The sequence below is a fragment of the Melitaea cinxia genome, chromosome 14, assembly GCF_905220565.1.
Source record: "Melitaea cinxia chromosome 14, ilMelCinx1.1, whole genome shotgun sequence".
NCBI classification, from domain to species: Eukaryota; Metazoa; Arthropoda; class Insecta; order Lepidoptera; family Nymphalidae; genus Melitaea; species Melitaea cinxia.
The window spans coordinates 197,186-222,804 of NC_059407.1; the positions used below are offsets into that span (position 1 = coordinate 197,186).

The 25,619-nt window shown below is 43.9% G+C and overlaps 3 protein-coding genes across 3 annotated transcripts; 1 reads left to right on the forward strand and 2 right to left on the reverse strand.

Moving 5' to 3' along the window:
• Nucleotides 1-246: 246 nt before the first annotated feature.
• Nucleotides 247-3,426, reverse strand: LOC123659807. The gene is made up of 3 exons (XM_045594977.1): nt 3,360-3,426; nt 2,085-2,338; nt 247-1,450 (listed from the first exon to the last, which is right to left on the reverse strand). The coding sequence occupies exons 1-3, from the start codon at nt 3,424-3,426 to the stop codon at nt 554-556; spliced, it is 1,218 nt and encodes a 405-aa protein (XP_045450933.1). The 3' UTR covers nt 247-553.
• A 524-nt stretch (nt 3,427-3,950) lies between these two features.
• Nucleotides 3,951-8,151, reverse strand: LOC123659764 (ras-related protein Rab-10). The gene is made up of 4 exons (XM_045594942.1): nt 7,952-8,151; nt 7,531-7,730; nt 7,216-7,305; nt 3,951-5,760 (listed from the first exon to the last, which is right to left on the reverse strand). The coding sequence occupies exons 1-4, from the start codon at nt 8,076-8,078 to the stop codon at nt 5,566-5,568; spliced, it is 612 nt and encodes a 203-aa protein (XP_045450898.1). The 5' UTR covers nt 8,079-8,151; the 3' UTR covers nt 3,951-5,565.
• Nucleotides 8,152-9,079: 928 nt separating this feature from the next.
• Nucleotides 9,080-25,091, forward strand: LOC123659671 (cohesin subunit SA-1). The gene is made up of 16 exons (XM_045594868.1): nt 9,080-9,581; nt 9,984-10,154; nt 10,903-11,107; nt 11,690-11,915; nt 12,133-12,256; nt 12,741-12,919; nt 13,472-13,691; nt 16,347-16,478; nt 17,003-17,122; nt 17,554-17,712; nt 17,958-18,170; nt 18,514-19,027; nt 22,002-22,132; nt 22,843-23,202; nt 23,698-23,833; nt 25,009-25,091. The coding sequence occupies exons 1-16, from the start codon at nt 9,108-9,110 to the stop codon at nt 25,068-25,070; spliced, it is 3,426 nt and encodes a 1,141-aa protein (XP_045450824.1). The 5' UTR covers nt 9,080-9,107; the 3' UTR covers nt 25,071-25,091.
• The last annotated feature ends 528 nt before the right edge of the window (nt 25,092-25,619 follow it).

Here is a 25,619-nt window from a genome sequence, read left to right on the forward strand (position 1 = left end):
TTTTATATAAGGCCTCCGGTATGAACAAAATATGACGAGTAAAATCTGAATGAAAGACCTCGTTACGTTTTTGTTAATATCATCTTGGATCATCATCGGAACCCTATTGGATTCTGATAGATGGTGTTATTCGATTCGTTTATTTACTATTTGATATGGTATTAATCTTTTTCTTCACCTAGTAAGCCTTTTTGTGACTATTTACAGTCGATCTGAAGGAGTAAACTCCAGTCGTACGTCGGAACTGAGACACACTTTTATTTTCTTATAAAAGTGCTTTTTTTTTGAGAATCTGGTGACAGTAGCAAATATAATGTTCATCATTCCTGATGCTGCTTTGAAAGTGCTAAATTTGTACAACAATCATTAATTGATATGCACTATGATCTATTATTGTCACCATAAACCTTGACGTAGAAAATATATACCTGTAAGCTATATTCCATATTGCTAACGCTTTCCATACTTATACAATTAATGTTCAATATAATTTATATACAACCAGCAGGTGTGGGAAAAAAGGTTTGAATATCGGTGTTCATTTGACGTGACATTACGTGTTCAACTCGGTGAGCATGCCCTCGTGCCCCGGCCGCACGTCGGCGAGCAGCGCGTTAGGGAACTCTTGCACGACGGCCGCGAAGTTATGCACATCGCAGCAGAATGCGAGCCCGTACAGTGGACTCTCGTAGTTGCGCTGGCGACGCAGTACAGACAGCCACGATACCCGCGCACACGCGCTCTCGCAGAACACCGTCTCGCGGATCTCACTCACCGATACGAACGGGTCATTCAGCACTACCAGTGCGAGCCCGCGCTTCGCTGCTCGGTCCAGAATCACCGTCCAGATATACTTGGGAACCGGGAACCGCTCCGCACGCAGGTAAACCTCCTTCCGGGTGTGCCCCGTCCGCAGCGACATGTTACCGTGCGTGCCCGCGTACACGTCCACCGTAGCGTGCGGCCGCGACATCTTCAGGAACTTGGCGACGTCACGTTGCATGTGTTCGAGGTTTCCGGTCGCGACGCTCTTCCACACGGCCACCTTGTTCGAGACGAAGTCTGCAACGCGTGCGTTCTGGTCGTCGAAGTATTGTCCGGAGAGCAGTCCGGCGGCGGTGAGCGTCTGGTCCGCGAACGAGAACTTGTCGTACTTGAACAGCTCGTGCAAGCGTCTGTTCATCCGGACGTCATCCGAGTACAGCTTGTCGGCGACGTGTCTCGTGTTAGAGTCGAACATACTGTTGAAGTTGCCGAAAAGTGTCAGCGGCGCGTGGCGGTCGGAATGCGGCGCGAGGCGCAGGGTATTGGCGGGTGCGTTGCTGACGCGAGCAAACGTCGCGACGCCGCGGTCCTCGTCAAAACAGAGCGTGGCCAAGTGTCGGACGCTAGAGTTTTCCTCCTGGAGCTGGTAGGCACGGCCTGCCAGCGGCGGGGAGCAGTATTCCACCTAGTGCATAAAATGGACTCTTCAAGTTTAACGGCGCATTGAATTAATTAAATATCTATAAGTTATACACGGTCGTCTGTTCCTATAAGGTGTACAGTTTAATGCTTGTTTTATAGGTAACAGCCGACTGATATGGCTATTTTTTTTTTCAAGAAACAAATAAGAATATCGTGGTTGCATTATTCAAAACAAAATATAGCTTATATTTTAAATAAACAAATAAGCGCTTCACGCTCAACGACCCCAGTAGGATTTTCTCCTTTGTCGGGCGTCTGGGAACACAATACACAAGTACAAACGCCCAGACTACGGCAAACATCTATATGGTCAATACAAATGTTTGTCACATGCGATATCGAGCCCGCGATCGCAAGCGCAACAGCCAGTGCTGTTACCGCTGCACTAAGGCGTTTTAAGTTGGACAAAGTCATATCTGTGGAAAAATTCAGGTTCGGTTCAGTAGTTTCGGGAGTTTATCCCGAACAAACACTATGACACGAAATTTATATATATAAATGTATTACACCCAGACTCGGGGCGGGAATAGAGAATAGAGTCCACGACCCCCTGAGCAAAAAGTGGAGTCACTACAAAGTGCGCCGTCGAGTAAATCGTAGAGTGGAGGACGGCGTACCGAGTGCAGCACGTCCTCGAAGACGCTCTCCTGGCAGCCGAGCTCCAGCAGGTGCCGCAGCGAGCCGTCCAGCGCCACGCGGTAGCGGCCCGCCTCGCAGCGCGCGGCCAGGCGCGAGCGCAGCGGGTAGGCCAGCAGGCGGCCCGCGCCGCACCACAGCTGCAGCTCGTCGCCGTGCGCCGCCGCCAGCGCCGACACCAGCGGCATGTTGGCCGGCACGCACTCCGCGCACTGCAGGTCGATCACGCATGGCGCTGGCGCGAGCGGGTTATGTGGTGGTTAGATACACTTTGAATCGGCAGATTTCATGAAAAATTGCTACTTTCTACGACGGAAACGCCTATAATTGGTATTTACTCCTTTTGTGTGGAAAAAAAACTATGTAGTGAAATCGTGTGTGACGTTTCATACATACGTTATACCGCACAAAGTCTCCTGCGAGGAAGAGCTAAATATATCACAGATATTAAATACGCTAAGATTAAGATGTTTGCCTCCCTTTTTTTAAAAAAAAACCTTTTTTTTTATGTTATTAGGTTAGCAAACAAGCGTACGGCTCACCTGATGGTACGCGATTACCTTAGCTTATAGACGCCTGCAACACCAGAAGCATCGCTAGCGCGTTACCGACCCAATCCCCAATCCCCCCAGGAGCTCTGGTCACCTTACTCACCAACAGGAACACAATACTGCTTGAAAACAGTATTATTTAACAATTACTCCACATAAATTATATACCATTTTATAGATAATTGCTTGCTCTACCGGCATCAACAACTAAAAAAAATATTATTGCTTTTGTTTTTATAAATTAATTATTTATCCAAATTATATATACAGATATACACTGACACACAATACAGCAATGCTGCCATCTGACGGTCGGTAAATTTTTTGTTCAATTTCAAATCAATTCGCGTATAAATACTTTTTTACAATTCTGTAAAGTGATATAGTTATTATACTTATTAAGTGCGAATTACTCGCACGGGTACAGCTAGTTTTTAAATATAACGGTAATAGTTTTTATGGAGTAAACTCCATTCGCGAGTCAGAACTGACACACGCGCTTTTTTAAATATGAACTTTTATAATTGGGTCATTTATTTAATTTGTTACGTCCACATCGCAATATTTTTTTGTGGAACAACAAACATTGCTACTATACTGATGTCATTTATTCCTAATATACCTAGTAAATGAAGTATCGTTTTAGATGTAACGTCATCATAAAAATACACTTATTCTCATTTTTTTTTTTTCAAAAATACTTACGTTCCGTTGATGTCACCAGTATCAAGTGATAAAAACAAAACACTACGAGGCACTTGGTCCAGTCCATTGTCGAATCGGTTCTGCCTGCGGGTCGCAGCTTCATGATAGTAATTCTACTCGTGACCGAGCGATAACCTTTACGACTGTACACTTATATTCAACGCCCTATGTATTATTTTTAACATGATATATAAAAAATCGGTCATTGTGAGACCAACCTTGCGAAATAGACATCCATTTAAATTTAATCGTAACTTGGAGCTAATAATAGCTAATGTCATTTTCATAAAAAAAAAAAATACGATTTAATTTGCCCTCGTATATGCAAATATTACCAATAATACCTACACAGTTCGTTTTAATATGCTGTATTTTAAAAAATATGAACACTAATAACCTGCAATAATTCAAGATTATAATAATTTTTGATATAACATAGATATGTATGTTCAATTGTTCATCTATTAGACAGTTTAATCTTCAATACGTGCTTGTTTAAAATAATATCCCCCATAGAAAGTTACAAAGCTTGATGTTTTTGCATGCACAAACGAAGATGGAAAATTCAATTGAGGTCAAATAAAACAATCATTTACCATAGGTTGTTTATTATGAACATAATATACAATGCCGATGTTTATTTATAAAAGCGGGTAAAAACCGACGAGACACATACACCGTACGATAAAATTGTAATTTATTCATTATCCATCAACGTACATTACAATAAAGTATAAGTTCACTTAAACGATTACCTAAATATCGTTAGTTTAATTTAGCGAATCGTCCTCGCTGCGGGGAACTAGACATCGAAAGAAAGTTCAACAGTTAAGTACTCGCCCAAGTACACGGATAAAGCGCGGTTCTTAGGAGCGATCACTAAATTAAACTATGATTACATGTAAGATATAGCGTAGTATTAAAAAAGGTGCCACAAATATTGGCTATAAAAATTAAAGTATCGCTATTGCTTCCGCGGATATGTCGCTGTTCATAGCTAGCTGTGTGTACATATAGTAAGGTGATTTGGGTGTTTGTATGTGTGTCAAGTCAGCGACACTCCAGGGTCACTGCTCGAACACTACACATTCCAGCCTCAAAACTTTTGTACACAGTAAATGTATCAACTACAGGTAAGGAGAGGTTTAATAAATAAACTAAGTGTTTATTAACCGCTTCTTAACATAGCTTGACAATGTCAATTCAAGATAAGCTGACATTTTAAGAAAAAATAAGTGTTTCATTAGCTATTACTTTGTTGAACACATTTATCTCAACAGTCGTTGTGGAGATTTATTGCACAAGAATTGTATCTCCTCCTACGGCGAGCGAGATGGCACTAAGGTCGCCAACGTACCAGTACAGAGCTCCACTCTAGACAAAGTTAAGATCGACGAGATTAACAAATAAATAACACGTATTATGTGAAAAGCGAGGAATTAAGTTGAAAAAGACCGACTACAACTATAAAGCTCTAAGCCCGCGCTAGTTGTGAGTCGGCGGAGTGTAGCGACACATAGAACGGTGCGGCGACTAGAGTGACCACACTTGTGAGCTGGACTGCGACAACTCGAAGGCGTAAGTTCCGAAGCGCAGCGGTCGTCGACACGATACAAAAGCCACACACTGAGACGAATCATTTTATCTACATCCGAAAGGGTTATATACATAGAATAAATAAAAATAATTGCCATCACATCTCACGACTACACATCAATAAATGAACGGCTGTTAAAAGTTAGTCTTAAATGTAATCTCTTATGCGTCGCTTTGACTTACATTACGATAACTGACAATAATTGGGGAACGGTGACGATGGATACGAGTCTGCGCCGACCGTCATTTAGTCACCTCGTTTTGAATTTTCTTTACATAAACTAAAATAGATGAAATATTTTATACTATTCAGATGGTTTTAATGAGATTGATTGAAATAAAAAAGCATTCGAAATTAAAATGATTTTGACAGTTACTTTCTATGAGGATTGGATAAAAACAGAATTAAAAATTCGAATTTTGATAAATCATGAAACGCAACGAAATATTTAATCTGTTTTGAAAATTTGGAAACCATTCTATTTTGCAACAGATTAAAAATTCTCGTATAGAACACTCGGCGCCACTAGCCGGTGCGCGGCGGCAGCGCGGGGACAGATGACGGATGACAGATGACAGATGACAGCGGTGGCGGGCGTCAGCGACGCGCCTAGGAGCAGCAGGCGCGCGCGGGCGGCGCGCGCGAAGGCCGGCGCTCGACGGCGATGCGCGCGTGGTCCGCGTCCGCCTCGCGCCCCGCAGACTTGTCCAGGATCGCCTCCGCCAGCTCCGAGAACGCGCGGTCGATGTTGATGTTCGACTTGGCCGACGTCTCCATGAACCTGATGCCGTGCTCGTGTGCTATCTGGAATGTTATATGCGCGATCGATGTTGTAGCTAAGCGTTAACGAGCCCCTCGGCTAGTTACTTATTAGTTAGCTATTTAGCTAGTTACTTATACACTACCCAATCGTAACCTAAAAACTCTAAAAATAAGATATTTTTATTGATCAGATACATGGGATACAGCACTAGTCATATTTCAGGACACTTTTTTAACAAGATGTATAGATATACCACACTACAGACAGGCGACGTGACAGCATCAGCATATCATCATATATTGATATAGAGAATGGCTTACAAGTTTTTCTATAACACTTTCCAAAAGAAAAAAACTTTTTCAATTGGAAGAGGCAATAAAAAAATCTAGATCATACTTTGAAACTTTGTGTTTTATTTTATATGACAATTATAGAAACAAACACATTATAAGCTCTTAATTTGTAGTATTACCACTCTTAAACTTGGCAGTTCAAATCTTTATTTGATTGAAACACTATATGAAAACATTTCCAGAAGAAGTTCAAATTACAATAATTATACTATTGTTTATAGCAATTGCTACGCTACACATATACATGTGATCTATAATGAATAAGATTTCCTATAAGATTTTTATATATAGCCTATACACTTCTTAAACATCAAAAGAATCGCAAACACATCAACCCTCCTCTGGATAACCTTATTCAACACAGGAACACACCATGACTTTCAAACAGTATTATTTAGGCGTGATCTCTTATAGGGTTGAGGTAGTTCCTCAGATGGGAACGGAATGGATGGGGATGGGAAGCTTGGGAATTATGAGCAATATAGACAAGTGCCCCACGTAGATTATAATACTAACTTTATTTATAAATTTAAAAATGATATACATTTTATAATTAAATTATAAACATTAATTGGTTATCGTAACAACTTGAAATAATCATTAAAATAAGAATGCATGAAATGTTAAAACAACAGATAGTTGTTTAAAATTGTTGATCAGTTAATTAACTTAACTGTGTTTATTGTGTTCAGACAGAAATTTATTTCACACTAAAATACACCTCCCAGCTATCTGTTTAAGGTCTAAAGTTAAACAAATATTACACGTGTTAAAAATAGCTCCACTGGATAATGACTGAGTCACTTTAGTATACAAAACTGTATTCATTGTTAATTATTACGAGTTTCTATTATTAATTTCATTTTTTTTATGTTGAAGGTGTGGCGATTTATGATTACGTACAGTATTGTATGTATTTGTAATCTTACGTATGATCTTTACTCTAGTTTTTATATTTTTATTCTTTATTGAGAAAAAAAAAAAAATTTTGTCACACAGTGACCATGTCACCACCAATTATGTTATAAATATTCCTGGCCTCATCGGAAGCTGGAATGGCCTGAATACTGTTGAGTCATCCTAATTTTAATACTCTAGTTAAAAGTTAATTAATCCTAGTGTTACAGTAAAAAACCAACTTACAGCTTCTCCTCTCTCTTTGCTTACAACTCGTTTCTCCTCCATATCGCACTTGTTGCCCAGGATCATCTTTTCAACATCCTCGTTTGCATGCTACGGACAAAATTTAACAAATAACAGTGATTTTTGGAAAGTCTTTTGTATAAAGCAAAGATTTCTAAGTATCCACAGGAGCTACAGTATAATTTTTCAAAAAATAGCCTTCCATTTGTATTTCATAATAAAAACAATTAATGAGGCTTATGATGTGGGTCTATTACATTTTATCTACACCACTGCTCCTGTATGTCAAAATACAAGTGTCTGTATCAAACGAACCTCGTCTATATTTCTTAACCACTTGACGATGTCATCAAATGTTTTCTCGTTCGTTATATCGTAAACCAACATGATGCCCATCGCGCCGCGGTAGTACGAGGTGGTGATGGTGTGGAACCTCTCTTGTCCTGCTGTATCCCAGATTTGGAGTTTGATTTTTTTACCACGAAGTTCTACTGTCTTAATTTTAAAATCTATACCTGTAATAATAGAATTTTTGATTGAACGTTTTAAGGTACTTTAAAAAAAGGTAAAATTTCTTAAAAATATATTTGCAAAAGGAAATTTGTGTCACAAATTGCGTTGTAAAATAGCACAATAAAAAGGGTTAAATTCATGAGGAGTATTTTAAATAACATTAAATATCAATCTTTCAATAAAAACTAGAGAAAGAAAATACAAAGATGTTTAAGTTTCATACCAATAGTGGAAATAAACGTCGTTGTGAAGTGGTTATCTGAAAACCTAAACAATATACAAGTTTTTCCAACACCAGAATCACCAATAAGAAGCAGTTTAAATAACAGATCATAAGTTTTCTTGGCCATTTTATTGTTTTGTATGGAAAAAAGACGAAGTTAGTGTATCAAAAATTCATTCGATCAGAAATGTGACAGCTCTTTAGACTTCAGCCATTACTGATAATTGCAATATGAAAAAAAGATATACGTAGTATTTCCGTATTTCAATATTTCTATTTTCTAATTTATAAACTTTATTAATTTAATTATTAAATTGCATAAATGCAATAAGAGAAAATTAAAATGTACGGTTTTAAATTAACATGGTTATTTTTATTTCTAGAATTATTCAAAAACGGGATATTTACCATGTTTTTTATTTTCATTTTGCGGAGCTCGATATTTCGACATCAGCTACGAATTTCTTGTTTACGAGACTCTCGCGTAATTTAAGCAATAAAAATTTAAAATAGAATTTGTATTTAATAATAAAAAAAAAACGAGTCTGCTTTAGAGTCTTTATGCTTAGACCACACGGCTGAAGTAACTATCTAACATATCACCCCCTCAACTTCCGTTCGCTTCATCTGATAACACTTTTCGTAACTTTCTCATCACGCATTCACCAGCTTACTCCTCAATTAAGCGTGCGTAAAGAAGTTTTACTTTAAAATAGAAGTTTTTGTTGCATTTTAATTTTAGCTAGGTACTACATAAGTACATAGCAAAGAGCAACACGGAAGGATTGATAAGCATAGGATAACTTCATTTCATAATCTGTGGTATATCATGATATTTTTTCATCTATGGTCGCAGTTGTTACCGCCATGTTGTAGCTGTCACGCTTTTATCTCTTTCAGAAGCGGTGCGACTTCGTATCTATTATATATAGCGTTCTCTGTTTCACAAGATTATGTCGCGTCGTCTCGTTTGTTTCGTTATATGTACTAGATTGAGTATTGATTATGTTTCTTGATTGGATCAATATCACTTACAGACTTCTGTTCTTGAATTAAAACAAGGTTCTTAGAGAATAATGATTTTGATAAAAGCTATTATAAATGCGTATTTCAAGTGTCTAGTGTTGTGAGTTAGTGATAAAAAGTAAACATCAAAATGCATCGGCGAGGCGGGAAACGCATCCGAATGGATGATCCTCCTCCGGAGTATGTCAATCCTATGACTCCCGCGACTCCCATGACGGATTATGGAGGACAATCGGTACATGAACCAGAAACTCCTAGTTACTCAGGGTTTAATGTGGGTGCTGTCGCGAATTCTACAACAACGGTTGCTGGTAGAGAAGAAAGTGAGGATCAGCACGAGGAAGAGACGAGATCACCTTCACCAGCGCCCACTAAACGAATCACACGAAGCAGAGGTCGCGGTGGTGATGGTGGCTACGTGGGAAGGTTGGCTGAGTCTCCACCTCCACCGCCACTGCGCAGGCGCGGGCGTGGCGGCAGAGGACGAGGCCGCGGCAGAGGCGCTGCTCCTCCGCCAGCGTACTCGCCCCCACCTGTTCTATTGCCTGGAGATGATGAAAATAGTCTTTACAATATTCTTCGCTTCAATAAAACTGCTATAAATGTGAGTTCTGATAATTTTTTCTTAATATTTATTCTTTTCTTTTTAAGAGTCCTTTGCCCAGCAGTAGGATATTACAGGCTGAAGCCTAGCTACCACTGATTCAGAATATATAATAGATTCAGTAGAGAAAAGTTGACAGGAATTCTGCAGTTATTCTCTTAAAACTGATTATTCAAATATCTGTTGCTGAAGTTTCATTGTAATATCCTTGATTTTAATTAGTGATTATAATCTATCACTTGGAATTTATATCAACAACGGAGTCAATTTTTAAATTGAAAACATCTTTTTAAATGTAAATTAAATATGTTCTAGTGTTAGTTACTGGTAAAATTAAATTATTGTTACAGTAAAATGATATCCTGTACCAACTCAACTTTGTAAAATATCTGTTTTTTGCAGCAAGTAGTGGACATGTGGATAGAGGAATACAAGAGCAATCGTGAGAGTGCACTGGTGCAGTTGATGCAATTTTTCATAAACTCGTCAGGCTGCCGTGGTAAGGTCACACCTGACATGGCACAGATGGACCACACCCTTATCATCAAGAAAATGACACAGGAGTTTGATGAGGTGGATTTCATATATTGTTAATATATAATAATTTATTTAAATGATACAGTAATTTTAGATATAAACTTAATCTCATAAAAGGACATATTATATTACTAGAACGTTAGCGCAATTTTACTGCTTTCTTCTCCAGGGGCTGGGGTTCAATTCCCACCCTGAGTCTGGGTGTAACCTATACATCTATATATAAAAATGTATTATATATGTTTAGCTGACCCGGCAAACTTTGTTTTACCGTTAAACATTATTATAAATAGAGGTTGGTGGTAGGAGGTGAAAATTGAGAGTTGCAATTATATTTCTCAACGCCAAATCATTATAAAATAATTTGCAAATAAATTTTAAAAAATATTTTGTGGTGGGTCTCCTAACTTAGGAGTTTAAAAAAATAGTTTACCACTGATTCTTAGACCTACCAAATATGCATAAAAATTGTCATAAGAGCCGTTTTGGAGGAGTTTGGCCCCTAATACAGTGACCTGAAAATTTTATATATTAGATTTATAATTTACATTTTACATAAATTTTCACAAAATTTTTGACCCCTCCTCACCTTAGTCACACAATGTCACACTTCATCTACCCCTACTCTCCCTTAACGTGTGATGTTATTTATGGATGGCCCCTAATATATATCATTTTTATTTATTTACATTAAAGTAATATTATTAAAGTAATATTAAAGTATATAAATGACACCATTATGTTATTTTTTATGAAAACTTAACATGTATTAATTTTTTTATAGGAAAGTGGGGAATATCCTCTGATCATGACAGGACAGACTTGGAAGAAGTTCCGCTCTAACTTCTGTGAATTCATTCAGACCCTGGTGAAGATGTGTCAGTACTCTATCATATATGACCAGTACCTGATGGACAACATCATCTCCTTGCTCACTGGTCTATCAGATTCACAAGTGAGGGCATTCAGGCATACCGCTACACTTGCTGGTAACTTTTTTAAATATATATATTTTTTAAATGTTTCTCTTTATTACTTAAATTAAAGTAGCTCACCCTAAAACTTCCTGTAACCATATTTTTTTGAAGTGAAACTTCTTTAGGCGCATGAGGGTAATTTTTTTTACAGATGAAACAATAATAATAATAATATTAGCATCACGAAGATGTGCAACGTTTTTGTCGAACAACAGAGCCACCTAGTGTGTACAATAGAAACTACAAAGATTGTTACATTAATATCGAGAGTATTACATTGCAAACTAACTAGATGGTGCTGGAACGGAAATCTAAAGCTTTAGATTTTGTATAAATATAAAGCAGATTCAAAAAGTAGTTTGCCAAAGAAGTTTGTCACTTTTGACATGTATACTTTATACGCATGCATTTTTTTTTGTGAATGTTTTGATATTTTTAAATTTCCCTTTTATACAAATCTTGTCTACTATGCGTTACTAATCCCGGCGTTATTGCTAGGGTCTGCCTTCCAACGAATGCTCCTCCACTTTGTGCGATCTTCTGCCAGCATGTTCGAAGCATGTCTATAAATAATATGTATTGTTACAATGTCAGTGATGAAGCTGATGACGGCGCTGGTAGACGTGGCGCTGCTCACGAGCGTGAACTGCGACAACTGCCTGCGCCAGTACGAGGCGGAGCGGCTGAAGGCGCGCGACAAACGCGCCAGCGAGCGGCTCGAGGTGCTGGTGGCCAAGCGGCAGGAGCTGGAGGAGAACATGGAGGAGATCAAGAACATGCTCTCCTACATGTTCAAGTCCGTCTTCGTGCACCGCTACAGGTACGTTACGATCATTACTTACATGTTTCCTGTGGATGGGGGTTATTTGCTAAGGTGGCTCAATCGACTGTTGGCTATTCAGACAGTAACATAATTGTTTATTGATAGGGTCAGCAGCAGTGCGGCAATAATATGACGAAACTCCCTTTCTCATCAGTGGGTTTCTAGTAAGCTGATTATTTACTATGTACTAATTATTTTATTATTTTGTATACAGGGATACTTTACCTGACATAAGGTCTATCACAATGTCAGAAATAGGTATCTGGATGGAGAAGTTCCCCGCACATTTTCTAGACGACTTGTATCTTAAATACATTGGATGGACTCTCCACGATAAAGTAAGTACTTAATATAATTATTGTCTATGACCTATTCTTTTAAAATAGCAACTATTTCGCTATCATGAGCATCATTTTACATATCTTTCTCTATATATTGATATTTGAATGTAATTATAAAATTTTAATGACGATGCCTTGGCGCAACAGTTGGCAGTTATGGGTTTGATCCACACTTGACAACATTTGTATTGGCCATACAGATGTTTGCTGTGGTCTGGGTGTTTGTGCAGTCCTTGTGGGTCTCCCCACTGTGCCTCGGAGAGCACGTTAAGCCGTCATTTGAAGGGATCATTACTCAGTAAGGAATATATCCGCCAACCCGTATTGCAGCAGTGTGGTGAATTAAGCTCTGATCTATCTCCTACATTGAGAAAGATTCCTAGCAGTGGAATATTATAGGCTGAAGTGATAAAATTTAAAAAAATGTTATTTAATTTATATTTTGTAAGGTCTTATAAATTCTGTAATTTTTTTATTTCAGGTGGGTGAAGTTCGCTTACGATGCCTACAAGCTCTGCAACCGCTGTACGAGTGTGAAGAGCTCAAGGGCAAGTTGGAGCTGTTCACGTCTAAGTTCAAGGATCGCATCGTGTCCATGTCGCTCGACAAGGAGACTGAGGTCGCCGTGCACGCCGTGAAACTCGTTATTGCGATACTCAAGTGAGTCCGTCACGCCTAATATGTACATTTTGCTGTGTGGTTACGGCAGTAAGAACGACACCCACGGGAAGAGCTATAGCCATAAGGCTATAGTCACCTCTGTTGCCGTGGGTGTCGTAAGAGGCGACTAAGGGATAACACGGTTCCACTATCACCTTGGAACTTAAAAAGCCGACCGATGGCGGGATATCCATCCAACTGCTGGCTTTCAAAAACACAGACCGAAGATGGGCAGCAACGTGTTCGGTGCGACAAAGCCAGCCTTGCGGGTCGCGACCCGTTTACCCAGCGTGGTGACTATGGGCAGAACACATGAGTTCACGCCATTTTTGGCGAAATCTTGTGGAAGCCTGTGCCCAGCAGTGGACTGTATTAGGCTGATGTGATTACAGACATTCGTATACATCGTTCGGTTCTCTTTCTTACAGAAGTGAGTATAACGAAAAACAGCGAGTGTGCTTTAGACCAGACGACTGACGTTCTTTAGTTGCCCCTATAGTAGTATTCGAAACGTATCTCCACTAAGTCACATCTCTGCTCCGTCCGCGCCAGGATGCACCCCGACGTGCTGACGGACAAGGACTGCGAGAACGTGTACGAGCTGGTGTACTCGTCGTGCCGCGGCGTGGCGGCGGCGGCGGGCGAGTTCCTCAACGTGCGCCTGTTCCGCGCCGACGACGCGGCGCCGCCCGCGCGCTCGCGCCGCGGCAAGCAGCGCCTGCCCAGCACGCCGCTGGTGCGCGACCTCGTGCAGTTCTTCATCGAGTCGGAGGTGCGTGCCCACTGCCGCACGTCATATACGTGTGTTCCTCAACGTGCGCCTGTTCCGCGGCAAGCAGCGCCTGCCCAGCACGCCGCTGGTGCGCGACCTCGTGCAGTTCTTCATCGAGTCGGAGGTGCGTGCCCACTGCCGCACGTCATATACGTGTGTTCCTCAACGTGCGCCTGTTCCGCGGCAAGCAGCGCCTGCCCAGCACGCCGCTGGTGCGCGACCTCGTGCAGTTCTTCATCGAGTCGGAGGTGCGTGCCCACTGCCGCACGTCATATACGTGTGTTCCTCAACGTGCGCCTGTTCCGCGGCAAGCAGCGCCTGCCCAGCACGCCGCTGGTGCGCGACCTCGTGCAGTTCTTCATCGAGTCGGAGGTGCGTGCCCACTGCCGCACGTCATATACGTGTGTTCCTCAACGTGCGCCTGTTCCGCGGCAAGCAGCGCCTGCCCAGCACGCCGCTGGTGCGCGACCTCGTGCAGTTCTTCATCGAGTCGGAGGTGCGTGCCCACTGCCGCACGTCATATACGTGTGTTCCTCAACGTGCGCCTGTTCCGCGGCAAGCAGCGCCTGCCCAGCACGCCGCTGGTGCGCGACCTCGTGCAGTTCTTCATCGAGTCGGAGGTGCGTGCCCACTGCCGCACGTCATATACGTGTGTTCCTCAACGTGCGCCTGTTCCGCGGCAAGCAGCGCCTGCCCAGCACGCCGCTGGTGCGCGACCTCGTGCAGTTCTTCATCGAGTCGGAGGTGCGTGCCCACTGCCGCACGTCATATACGTGTGTTCCTCAACGTGCGCCTGTTCCGCGGCAAGCAGCGCCTGCCCAGCACGCCGCTGGTGCGCGACCTCGTGCAGTTCTTCATCGAGTCGGAGGTGCGTGCCCACTGCCGCACGTCATATACGTGTGTTCCTCAACGTGCGCCTGTTCCGCGGCAAGCAGCGCCTGCCCAGCACGCCGCTGGTGCGCGACCTCGTGCAGTTCTTCATCGAGTCGGAGGTGCGTGCCCACTGCCGCACGTCATATACGTGTGTTCCTCAACGTGCGCCTGTTCCGCGGCAAGCAGCGCCTGCCCAGCACGCCGCTGGTGCGCGACCTCGTGCAGTTCTTCATCGAGTCGGAGGTGCGTGCCCACTGCCGCACGTCATATACGTGTGTTCCTCAACGTGCGCCTGTTCCGCGGCAAGCAGCGCCTGCCCAGCACGCCGCTGGTGCGCGACCTCGTGCAGTTCTTCATCGAGTCGGAGGTGCGTGCCCACTGCCGCACGTCATATACGTGTGTTCCTCAACGTGCGCCTGTTCCGCGGCAAGCAGCGCCTGCCCAGCACGCCGCTGGTGCGCGACCTCGTGCAGTTCTTCATCGAGTCGGAGGTGCGTGCCCACTGCCGCACGTCATATACGTGTGTTCCTCAACGTGCGCCTGTTCCGCGGCAAGCAGCGCCTGCCCAGCACGCCGCTGGTGCGCGACCTCGTGCAGTTCTTCATCGAGTCGGAGGTGCGTGCCCACTGCCGCACGTCATATACGTGTGTTCCTCAACGTGCGCCTGTTCCGCGGCAAGCAGCGCCTGCCCAGCACGCCGCTGGTGCGCGACCTCGTGCAGTTCTTCATCGAGTCGGAGGTGCGTGCCCACTGCCGCACGTCATATACGTGTGTTCCTCAACGTGCGCCTGTTCCGCGGCAAGCAGCGCCTGCCCAGCACGCCGCTGGTGCGCGACCTCGTGCAGTTCTTCATCGAGTCGGAGGTGCGTGCCCACTGCCGCACGTCATATACGTGTGTTCCTCAACGTGCGCCTGTTCCGCGGCAAGCAGCGCCTGCCCAGCACGCCGCTGGTGCGCGACCTCGTGCAGTTCTTCATCGAGTCGGAGGTGCGTGCCCACTGCCGCACGTCATATACGTGTGTTCCTCAACGTGCGCCTGTTCCGCGGCAAGCAGCGCCTGCCCAGCACGCCGCTGGTGCGCGACCTCGTGCAGTTCTTCATCGAGTCGGAGGTGCGTGCCCACTGCCGCACGTCATATACGTGTGTTCCTCAACGTGCGCCTGTTCCGCGGCAAGCAGCGCCTGCCCAGCACGCCGCTGGTGCGCGACCTCGTGCAGTTCTTCATCGAGTCGGAGGTGCGTGCCCACTGCCGCACGTCATATACGTGTGTTCCTCAACGTGCGCCTGTTCCGCGGCAAGCAGCGCCTGCCCAGCACGCCGCTGGTGCGCGACCTCGTGCAGTTCTTCATCGAGTCGGAGGTGCGTGCCCACTGCCGCACGTCATATACGTGTGTTCCTCAACGTGCGCCTGTTCCGCGGCAAGCAGCGCCTGCCCAGCACGCCGCTGGTGCGCGACCTCGTGCAGTTCTTCATCGAGTCGGAGGTGCGTGCCCACTGCCGCACGTCATATAGCCGCTCCGCCGCAGCTCCGACTCTAACACACGGTTAGAGTCGGAGCTGCGTCGCTGTTGCGATTGTCCCAGTATCTTACGTACGTTGGTAATCTGGAAAAGGATCTGGAACATATTTCATGTTCCATGTTCCTGTATCGTAGTCCTAATGTTTATTTAAATATGATTGTAAACCTGTGTGAACTTGATTCTGGAAATCCTGATTAGTAAATAATTAACCAGTGACGAGAGGACTGTTTACTTCAATTTAAAATGTCTATTGCGCTTACAGCTTCACGAACATGGCGCTTACCTCGTGGATTCGTTAATAGAATCAAATCCCATGATGAAAGATTGGGAGTGCATGACTGATTTATTGCTGGAAGAAGCGGGGCCAGGCGAGGAGGCTCTCGACAATAGACAAGTATGTAACATTTTCATATTTTTAATTGATGTCAAAATTTGATTCATAATTTGACTGTATTTATTTTTGTTTTTTTTTTTATGTTTCCTTATAACTTTTTACTGGGTATATCGATTTTGTGATTCCTTTTCGGTCGGGTCCGACATATATTAAATAAAAGACAATGATAATGAAATAAAACGTATTCATGTACCAACGTAAAACCGAATAATTTCTTTTTAATATTTTGATTTCTTTTGTTCAATCTTTTAATGTAGTTAATTTAACTGTATAATACTATCTTAAGTTCTTGTCATATGTATGTTATTTATGTGTGTTATTAGTGTATGTTACTCAAATTTAATGTAGTTATCACCTATAATTAAAGTTACACTCAGACTCTACTGTTATTGTATATCTACATGAAATTCGGTGTATACTTTGTTGGTGTTCTATAAATAAATAATTTATTCCCCCTCCCCCCTGTCTCCGCCCCGTCCCCCGCCCGTCCCCTCCGCGCCGTCGGCGAGCGTGCGCGTGCGCAGGAGTCGTCGCTGATCGAGCTGATGGTGTGCTGCGTGCGGCAGGCGAGCACGGGCGAGCCGCCCGTCGGCCGCGGCGCCTCGCGCAAGCACCACCACGTCATGTCCAAGGAGCAGGCCAAGGTACGCCTCGCCGTGCGCGTATACGGATGCGGTCCGAGTGAATCTGTGCATATGCCATTGTTTATAAACCGTGTCAATTATTATACTCTGACGATTCATTTTACATATATTTTTAGAGTGTTCAATAAAGACCACAACTAGTACATTGTCTATGATTTTATGATTTCCGTCTGGGGCAGTCGCAGCATACTGTACAGTGTAGTCTATGCCTACCTTTCAGATACTACTGCCGCTGATGAAAGCTACCTGACTCAATTTGTCTGTATGTTTGATGTCAGTCGTGGTAGCTTTTTCGATTTGGTCTTATTTGTGATTTAGGTTTATTTGTTGAAGTTGCTTTCAATCTATCACTTCTTTGCAAGTGAGAGATATTATATTCATTAGACGATTTTTTTGTATCAAAGTCAATAATTGGTAATAAAATGTTCTAGATGGTGAGCGACGACCGCGCCAAGATGACGACGCACTTCATGGTGACTCTGCCGGCGTTGTTGGACAAGTTCGGCGCCGACCCCGAGAAGCTCACCAATCTGGTGGCCATTCCGCAGTACTTCGATCTGGAGCTCTACACCACGCAGCGACAGGAGGGCGTGCGTACACTTTTTATGTGTCCTAAGTTCGGTCTTTGACAATACGGCTAGATTGCCAAATAAGCTCACCTGATGGTCGGCGATTACTGTAGCTTATGCACGCGTGCGTTGCGAACTCTACTCTCAATCTACTCTAAGAGATGACCTCACTCGCCACAGGAAAAAACACTGCTCGAAAGCTGTATTAATTAGCTGTGATGTTTGTAACCTGCATGAGGTGTTTCCTAGTGTGCCGTATTCCCCAGAACCTGACGCTGCTGCTGAACAAGATCCGCGAGATCGTGAAGGTGCAGACGGAGGCCGAGGTGCTGGAGACGTGCGGGCGCACGCTGGAGGTGCTGTGCAGCGAGCAGCACGCCGTGTACACGCGCTGCAACGTGGCGCGCGCCACCGTCACCGACACGTGCGTCAACCGCTACAAGGAGGCCATCGACGACTACCGCAGCCTCGTCGAGGGGGTGCGTGCTCCCAGCTCAACTGTACTGTGCTGTTCTGTTGTACTGAGTGGCGGCGGCTGTGGCCCGAGTGAGCGTGGCGCCGACCTGCTCCCTGATCTGTTGTAGGAGCTCTGGTTTGGCTATTCACCACACAAACACAGAATCGGAACTGATACTTAGCCGTGCTCATTTGTAAGGGTGAAATATTTCACCAGTTGGGCTGTTCCAAATTCTAATCAATATAGTTTTCTGTCATGCTTTATATGTACAATAAAAAGGGACACGGTGAAGGCGTCTATCCTGTGTCGTTTTGTTTCATCGACGAGAAAGGCCCGGTGTCGCTAATGTTCGCTCGCGCCCGCAGGGGGAGACGCCGGACGCGGACGAGGTGTTCAACGTGATCAACTCGCTGCGCAAGGTGTCCATCATGTACATGTGCCACAACCTCAACGACACCAACATCTGGGACTCGCTGTTCGAGGACCTGCCGCGCTGCGTGGCGCCCGAGGGCGAGGGCGAGGGCGAGGGCGGGGGCGCGGCGGCCGAGCCCGCCATGCCGGTGCAGGCACTGGTGTACGCGCTGCGCGCCTGCTTCTACTCGCTGCTGTGGGCGCTGCACGAGGCGGAGGAGCGCGGCGAGGCGGGCGGGGCGGGCGCGCTGGGCGAGCGGCTGGCGGCGTACGCGGCGCTGTGCCGGCGCGTGGCGGCGCGCGGCGCGGCGCCCGAGCTGCGCGAGGAGGCCTACGTCAGCCTGTGCGACCTGCTGCTGGTGTTCGCCGAGCGCCGCGCGCCCGCGCCCGCGCTCGAGCCCGACCCCGCGCTCTGCGACCTGCTCAACGCCTTCGTGCAGGAGGTCGTCTTCGTGCACCACAACTACGGTACCCGCACTATGTACTACGACTATGTACTGTACTGCGCGAGGAGGCCTACGTCAGCCTGTGCGACCTGCTGCTGGTGTTCGCCGAGCGCCGCGCGCCCTACGGTACAACTACGGTACCCGCGCTATGTACTACAACTATGCAGCCGACTGGGAGTCGCTCACTCGCCGTCTCACTCTTGCGGATCGCGTCCGGGTGTTGCGTCCACTCTAGAGTCATACGATAAACTTGTACCTTCTTAAACTACTGACCCTTTTGAGTTTACGATAAAAATTAAAAAAAAAAAAAGTATTCACATAGTTTTATCTATTGAAGTAATATTATAAAATATGATGTCTCTAGAGGTACTTTAATATTATATTTATACTCATATTGCAATGTGTTTTGTCATTTTAAAGTGTACTTCTTGTCGATATTATCATTTTGTTTAGTCACGTTTCTTTTAAAATTTGTTTTATAATATGTACTTAAACTTTTATAGTAATTTATGTAACCTATAAAATTTTTAAATTTATAAATATCAATGCGAAAATATTTGTTTTTATGATAGAAACAAACTCATGTAGACATTTTACATAATATACAATCGTACATCAATACTTGAGAATGTATACCATTATCTCATACAATTTCGAGTTTTAAACAAAATGTCTGCGTTTGTTTGTAAACAATAAAAGTATGACGTTTGAGATGATAATATCATAATTATAAAGATGCCGCGGATGATACAAGGGTGGGTAGAAAATTAGTATTCAAATTGGTTCATTTTTTTTTTGGCTAACAAAGTGGTTCAAACATAATCCTACGAGAATTGTTTGACAACATGCCATAGATCTCCCCTGGGAATTCAATATTCTGAATGGTTATAAAAACAAAAATTCCAAGAATTTGACTTGGATTAAATTTATGATGAGCAGTCATTTTTCAGACATCAAATAAAATGACCAAAGTCCGGTTTATTTGCTTGGAGATTTTCTTTTTAATTTTATTTACAATAACAAAAATCTCTTGCATTTATGTGATCAGTTGTAGAAGTACGTGCTAAATATATTATCTTGTATATGTTCTATCAGAACGTTTCCAGTATAATAATACACACGACTCACAAAACATGGGTGATCACAAGTGGGTCTTATATTTAAATAGCTAAATAAAATCGTGGAAGACTTGAATGGGAGTGAAAAACTTGCAGATGAGATAAATAGAGTTATGGTGATAGTTGTAAAAATTCCTTTTTAGTATATTGATCGACTGCTGTACGTGATCCCAATTGACTTGAGTCAATGTCACGAATATAAATAATTATGAAGGCTCAAAAAAATAAGAATGGGTCGCGTCTACGTTTACTTAATACTTTACTAAAACTTTACTTAAGAGCCATTTCACAAAAATCGGTAACAATCCGCGAAATTGTAATATTTTGACGTCGTTGATCTCCGTGTTGGAAATAATGTAATTTATATGATTTATATTATGTGTATAAAATTATTAACCTTTTTATCAGCCATAGTTATTAATTTTTATTATACATTAGAAAATGATCAAGATGGTCTTTTGGTTGTCACACTATACTTATGCGACTAAATTTACCTAAACTTGCAGAGCGTAAAATTGTGAAATGGCTCTTAATTTCATAAAGGGTCACTCCTAGAGATCTGCTATTTTCCACTCTCTCTCGTATCGTTCCGCCGCGGCCGCCACGCCTCGCGAAACGTCTCGAACGCCATACTACAGTCGAGTAGGACCTGTAACGATGAGAAAAAATATGCATTATTTTGTTACAAAAAAAATGATCGGAAGCGAAACGACATGGACATAACGTACGTGTGTCTGCTTGCATGTCTCGCTCCGTGCGGCGCCCCCGGTAAGCCCCGGCGCCCGTGCCCTAGTAATGCCGCCCGCGCCGCTTATAATGCATATTTTTGTCTCGCCCGCGCCCGCGACATTACTAAGGGGCACGGCGCTCGCATGACTCGCCCGACTCACTGCCGGCGGGCCCGTCGGTCACGTGGTGACACAAACACGCACACGCACACGCACACGCACACGCACGCGCACACGCGCACACGCGCACACGCGCACACGCGCTCACGCGCACACACGCACACGCACACGCACACGCACGCGCACACGCGCACCCGCGCACACGCGCAAACGCGCACATGCGCACACGCGCACACGCGCACACGCTCGCGCACACGCGCACACGCGCACACGCGCTCACGCGCACACGCGCACACACACACAGACACACACACAAACACACACGATAAGAATATCACGTGTATTCTGTTTGAATGATGCGAATTTGGAAAATTGCCCATTATAATACAAATTTTTGGCAGACATTAATGTTGCGGTCAATGAAAAATATGTACACGTGATATTACAGCCCCCTTCTTGCTCGTGATATTCAGTGAATTTTATAACTTCCCCCCCTTTCGTCTTCCACGTGATTGATGGACAACCCCTAGATGTTCTGTAGAGTGGTGCATGACTCACGACTTATTAACGCCGTCTAGTGTCCGGCGGCGAGTCGGCCCGTCTCTTTGAGTTTCGGCTTGCGTTTAACACTCGACTTTATTTGCTTGTAATGTCGCACATCGGACTGGTTCCTAGAGGGCGATTGGTATCACGATGCCGCTGCCTAACATTGTTTACTAACACTGTCTTATAACTGCAGCCTTAGTACTCTGTCTCATCTAAATGTCTAACAATGTAAATCTAACATTTCTCTATATCTAGCAACCAGTCGATAATATCGATGCTTTCGTTTTTCGTGGCCTTTTATTTGCTTCAGCTGACTGTTAATGTGAAACATAATGCTAATGCCACTAAAACATAATTTTTATAACCTATGTTGAGATGGTGCCTTGGAATCGCAATTTTAGTTTTCCTTGCTTGGCATTAAGTTTCATTTAATACGATGAAGTATGCTAGAGTAGCGATACTAAGTGTGTGAGACGCCTTGCAGACGGTCAAGATGAGAGACGTATTGAGGAATTGCACAAGAGGAGAAACTTCCTCGCGGCGTACTGCAAGCTCATCGTATACAACGTGGCGCCCATCCGGCGCGCCGCGGACGTCTTCAAGCATTACATCAAGGTACGTTCCTACACACGTACATGAGCTTATAACATTTGTAATTTGTGGCAATTAATGAAATACATCTAAATTTATATTATATAAAATATTATCACTATATAGCATTTGTTATGATTTTATTTCGTCACATAACCGCTGTCACTGAGTAGCGTTAAGTAGGCGGGCAAGTATGCTGATTTAAGTCGCGTATAAAGCAAGAGATGGCGCCATGAGTTTAATTTTCCAATGTCACTCGAATATCTATCTCGCTACATATATCGATTGTCATAACAATAGTAGTCTAAAATGAACAAGCTCAGTACTCCAGAAGCACTTTTGAAACGTCATTTGACAAATAAAAGCTTTAATTAGTTTTAGTGAATTATAGTGAAACTACCACCGATTTGGAATGAAATTTCTACAGATAACGCGAGAAACCTCTTTAAGAAACTGTCATCTTAATATATATAAATCTCGTGTCACAATGTTGGTCCGCGATGAACTCTTAAACTACATAACCGATTTTAATCAAATTTGCACACCGTGTGCAGTTTGATCCAACTTGAAAGATAGGGTATATTTTGTTTTGATATATGTAATTATTATATTTAAGAAAAAAAATAAGGCGATACGAAGTTTGCCAGGTCAGCTAGTTTATTATAAATTAAATAATATATCGTATGAAACAAAGTAATATAGTGTAATACGAGGTAAACTCCCGACGTAAACAGTGCTACAACGACTACGGCGACATCATCAAGGCCACGCTGAGCAAGGCGCGCGAGATGAACAAGCTGAGCTGCGCGCTGAGCATGCAGCTGGCCATGCAGGCGCTGTACGGCGAGCTGCTGGCGCGCCACGCCGCGCCCGGCCGCCAGCTGCCCGAGTTCCTGGAGCTCAAGGAGCTGGCCAAGCGCTTCGCCGTCATGTTCGGCCTGGACGCCGTGAAGAACCGCGAGGCGCTGACCGCGCTGCACCGCGCCGGCATCGCCTTCGCGGCCGCCGACGCGCCGCGCAACCTGCTGTTCCTCGAGCCGCTGGCCGAGTTCTCGGGCAAGCTGCTGCGCCAGGACAAGCGCACCGTGCTCAAGGTACGTTCTTTATATACAACAAGGTTGGCAAATATATGACGGTAAGCGATTACCGTAGCGGGTACCTGTATCACGCATCGCAAGCGCGTTGCCGACCCTACCCTTACTACGTGTTAACAAATTGTTTGTTGGGTTAGAGAGTCACCCATAATTCCTAATACTACACCCTCAATCCCCCCTGAAGCTCTGGTCACCTTACTCACCACAGAAATAACACTTCTCGAAAGCACTATTACTAAGCTGTGATATGTTTCAGTTGATTTAATTCAGATTTGGAGGATATTTGCTGTCGTGCCCAGCCTCAATTATATAGGACTTCAAAATAGGAGAACGTTTTATATTCCTCTGTATATTTATTTGCTCGATATGGTTAAATTCTTCACGCTGTTGCTTTGTCGATATGTATATTTATGTCACAAAATTTCGAGAGTATGCGGATTTCTGGTAACTTATGATTTACGAATTGAGTGAATACTATCGAGCCTGCCCCCGCAGTTCGCGGAGTCGCGCTTCTCCAGCATGCAGTGGGGCGAGGAGTGGGCGCCGCTGCTGGCCTACCGCAACTCGCTGCTGACGGACGCGCCCGACGAGCGCCCGCCGCCCGCGCGCCGCCACTACACGCGCCGCCAGCGTGAGTACACGCACTCCTCCACATTCGCACTCAATCCTTCACACTCAGTCACACTCACTCCTTCACACTCACTCATTCTATCTCACACAAATTCATATACATACACACACTCGCAATTACTCACAATCATTCACACTCACTCTCTCTCTCTCTCTCTCACACACACACACTCATTCACTCTCACACTCATTCACACTCACACTCATTCACACACACACACTCACACACTCACTCACTCACTCACACACACACACTCACACTCATTCACACTCCCACTCATTCACACTCACACTCACTCACATTCTGACTCACACTCTCACTCACACTCACTCACGCTCACTCACACTCATACTGCGCGTGCACGACCACACGAAAAAATACACGTCCGCACATACAGTCACGCGCAGTTAGTTTACAAAAATACTGAGAGGAACATACACAGAGAGAGGAAGAGACGATCTTTATATAATATAGACCCATAACAAAAAAAAAATGCCTTCTGAATTTTAAACATCAAGTAATAAAAAGCAATGTTTGAAGATATTGTTTCTATCCATTATGGTTCCGAATATGAAACGATATACAGACGAATGAATTAACGGTAATTATGCCGTTAGCTTTTCACACTCAGTCACACTCACTCCTTCACACTCACTCATTCTACCTCACACAAATTCATATACATACACACACTCGCAATTACAATCATTCACACTCACTCTCTCTCTCTCTCACACATACACACACTCATTCACTCTCACACTCATTCACACACTCATTCACACTCACACTCACTCACATTCTGACTCACACTCTCACTCACACTCACTCACGCTCACTCACACTCATACTGCGCGTGCACGACCACACAAAAAAATACACGACCGCACATACAGTCACGCGCAGTTAGTTTACAAAAATACTGAGAGGAACATACACAGAGAGAGGAACAGACGATTTTTATATAATATAGACCCATAACAAAAAAAAATGCCTTCTGAATTTTAAACGTCAAGTAATAAAAAGCAATGTGTGAAGATATTGTTTCTATCCATTATGGTTCCGAATATGAAACGATATTCAGACGAACGAATAACGACATGAACTTCGGGGGTACCTTTCAATTGTCGCCCCGAACAGTGCTGTCTGACTGAACTGTACCGTGTTGCTGGCAGGCGGACAGAACGAGGAGGAGGAGGGCGACGACAACGCGGACTCGGACGCTGAGCCCGTGTGAGCTCGCCGAGCTCCAGTGGAGTGGTACAGTTGCTACTTTATTTAACTTATCGATATTTTTTGAAGTTTACTGCTTAAAAAACGCCATAATATATAATTATATATATATATATATATTGGCCATACAGCTGTTTGCCGTGGTCTGGGTGTTTGTGTAGTCCTTGTGGATCTCCCCACCGTGCCTCGGAGAGCACGTTAAGCCGTCGGTCCCGGTTGTTATCATGTAAACCTGATAGCGGTCGTTACTCATAGTAGGGAATATATCAGCCAACCAGTATTGGAGCAGCGTGGTGGATTACGCTCTGATCCTTCTCCTACATGGGGAAAAGAGGCTTAGTAGTGGGATATTACAGAAGAATATAAGATAGGCCAATTATTAAACTTGAGACTCTTGAGGACCTTAAAATTCTCAAATGTGACATGTGTTGAAATCTACTGAAAATTGTATGATATTGTATATATAGGAGTATACTCGACATATTAGTTTGAATGACTTTCAATGTAAGGGCTGTTCTATTTATTATTATTATTTTTTATATCACTAGTTCAG

Bases quoted from the DNA above. Each gene is read 5' to 3' on its own strand.
- LOC123659764 (XM_045594942.1), bottom strand. From the start codon at position 8,078: ATGGCCAAGAAAACTTATGATCTGTTATTTAAACTGCTTCTTATTGGT. The intron at 7,731-7,951 runs GTATGAAACTTA...CTATTATTACAG, and splicing joins GACGTTTATTTCCACTATTG to GTATAGATTTTAAAATTAAG. The intron at 5,761-7,215 runs GTAAGTTGGTTT...ATAACATTCCAG, and splicing joins GCAAAGAGAGAGGAGAAGCT to ATAGCACACGAGCACGGCAT.
- LOC123659807 (XM_045594977.1), bottom strand. From the start codon at position 3,426: ATGGACTGGACCAAGTGCCTCGTAGTGTTTTGTTTTTATCACTTGATA. The intron at 2,339-3,359 runs GTAAGTATTTTT...CGCTCGCGCCAG, and splicing joins ACTGGTGACATCAACGGAAC to CGCCATGCGTGATCGACCTG. The intron at 1,451-2,084 runs GTACGCCGTCCT...TTTATGCACTAG, and splicing joins TCGAGGACGTGCTGCACTCG to GTGGAATACTGCTCCCCGCC.
- LOC123659671 (XM_045594868.1), top strand. From the start codon at position 9,108: ATGCATCGGCGAGGCGGGAAACGCATCCGAATGGATGATCCTCCTCCG. The intron at 10,155-10,902 runs GTGGATTTCATA...ATTTTTTTATAG, and splicing joins TGACACAGGAGTTTGATGAG to GAAAGTGGGGAATATCCTCT. The intron at 12,920-13,471 runs GTGAGTCCGTCA...CGTCCGCGCCAG, and splicing joins CTCGTTATTGCGATACTCAA to GATGCACCCCGACGTGCTGA.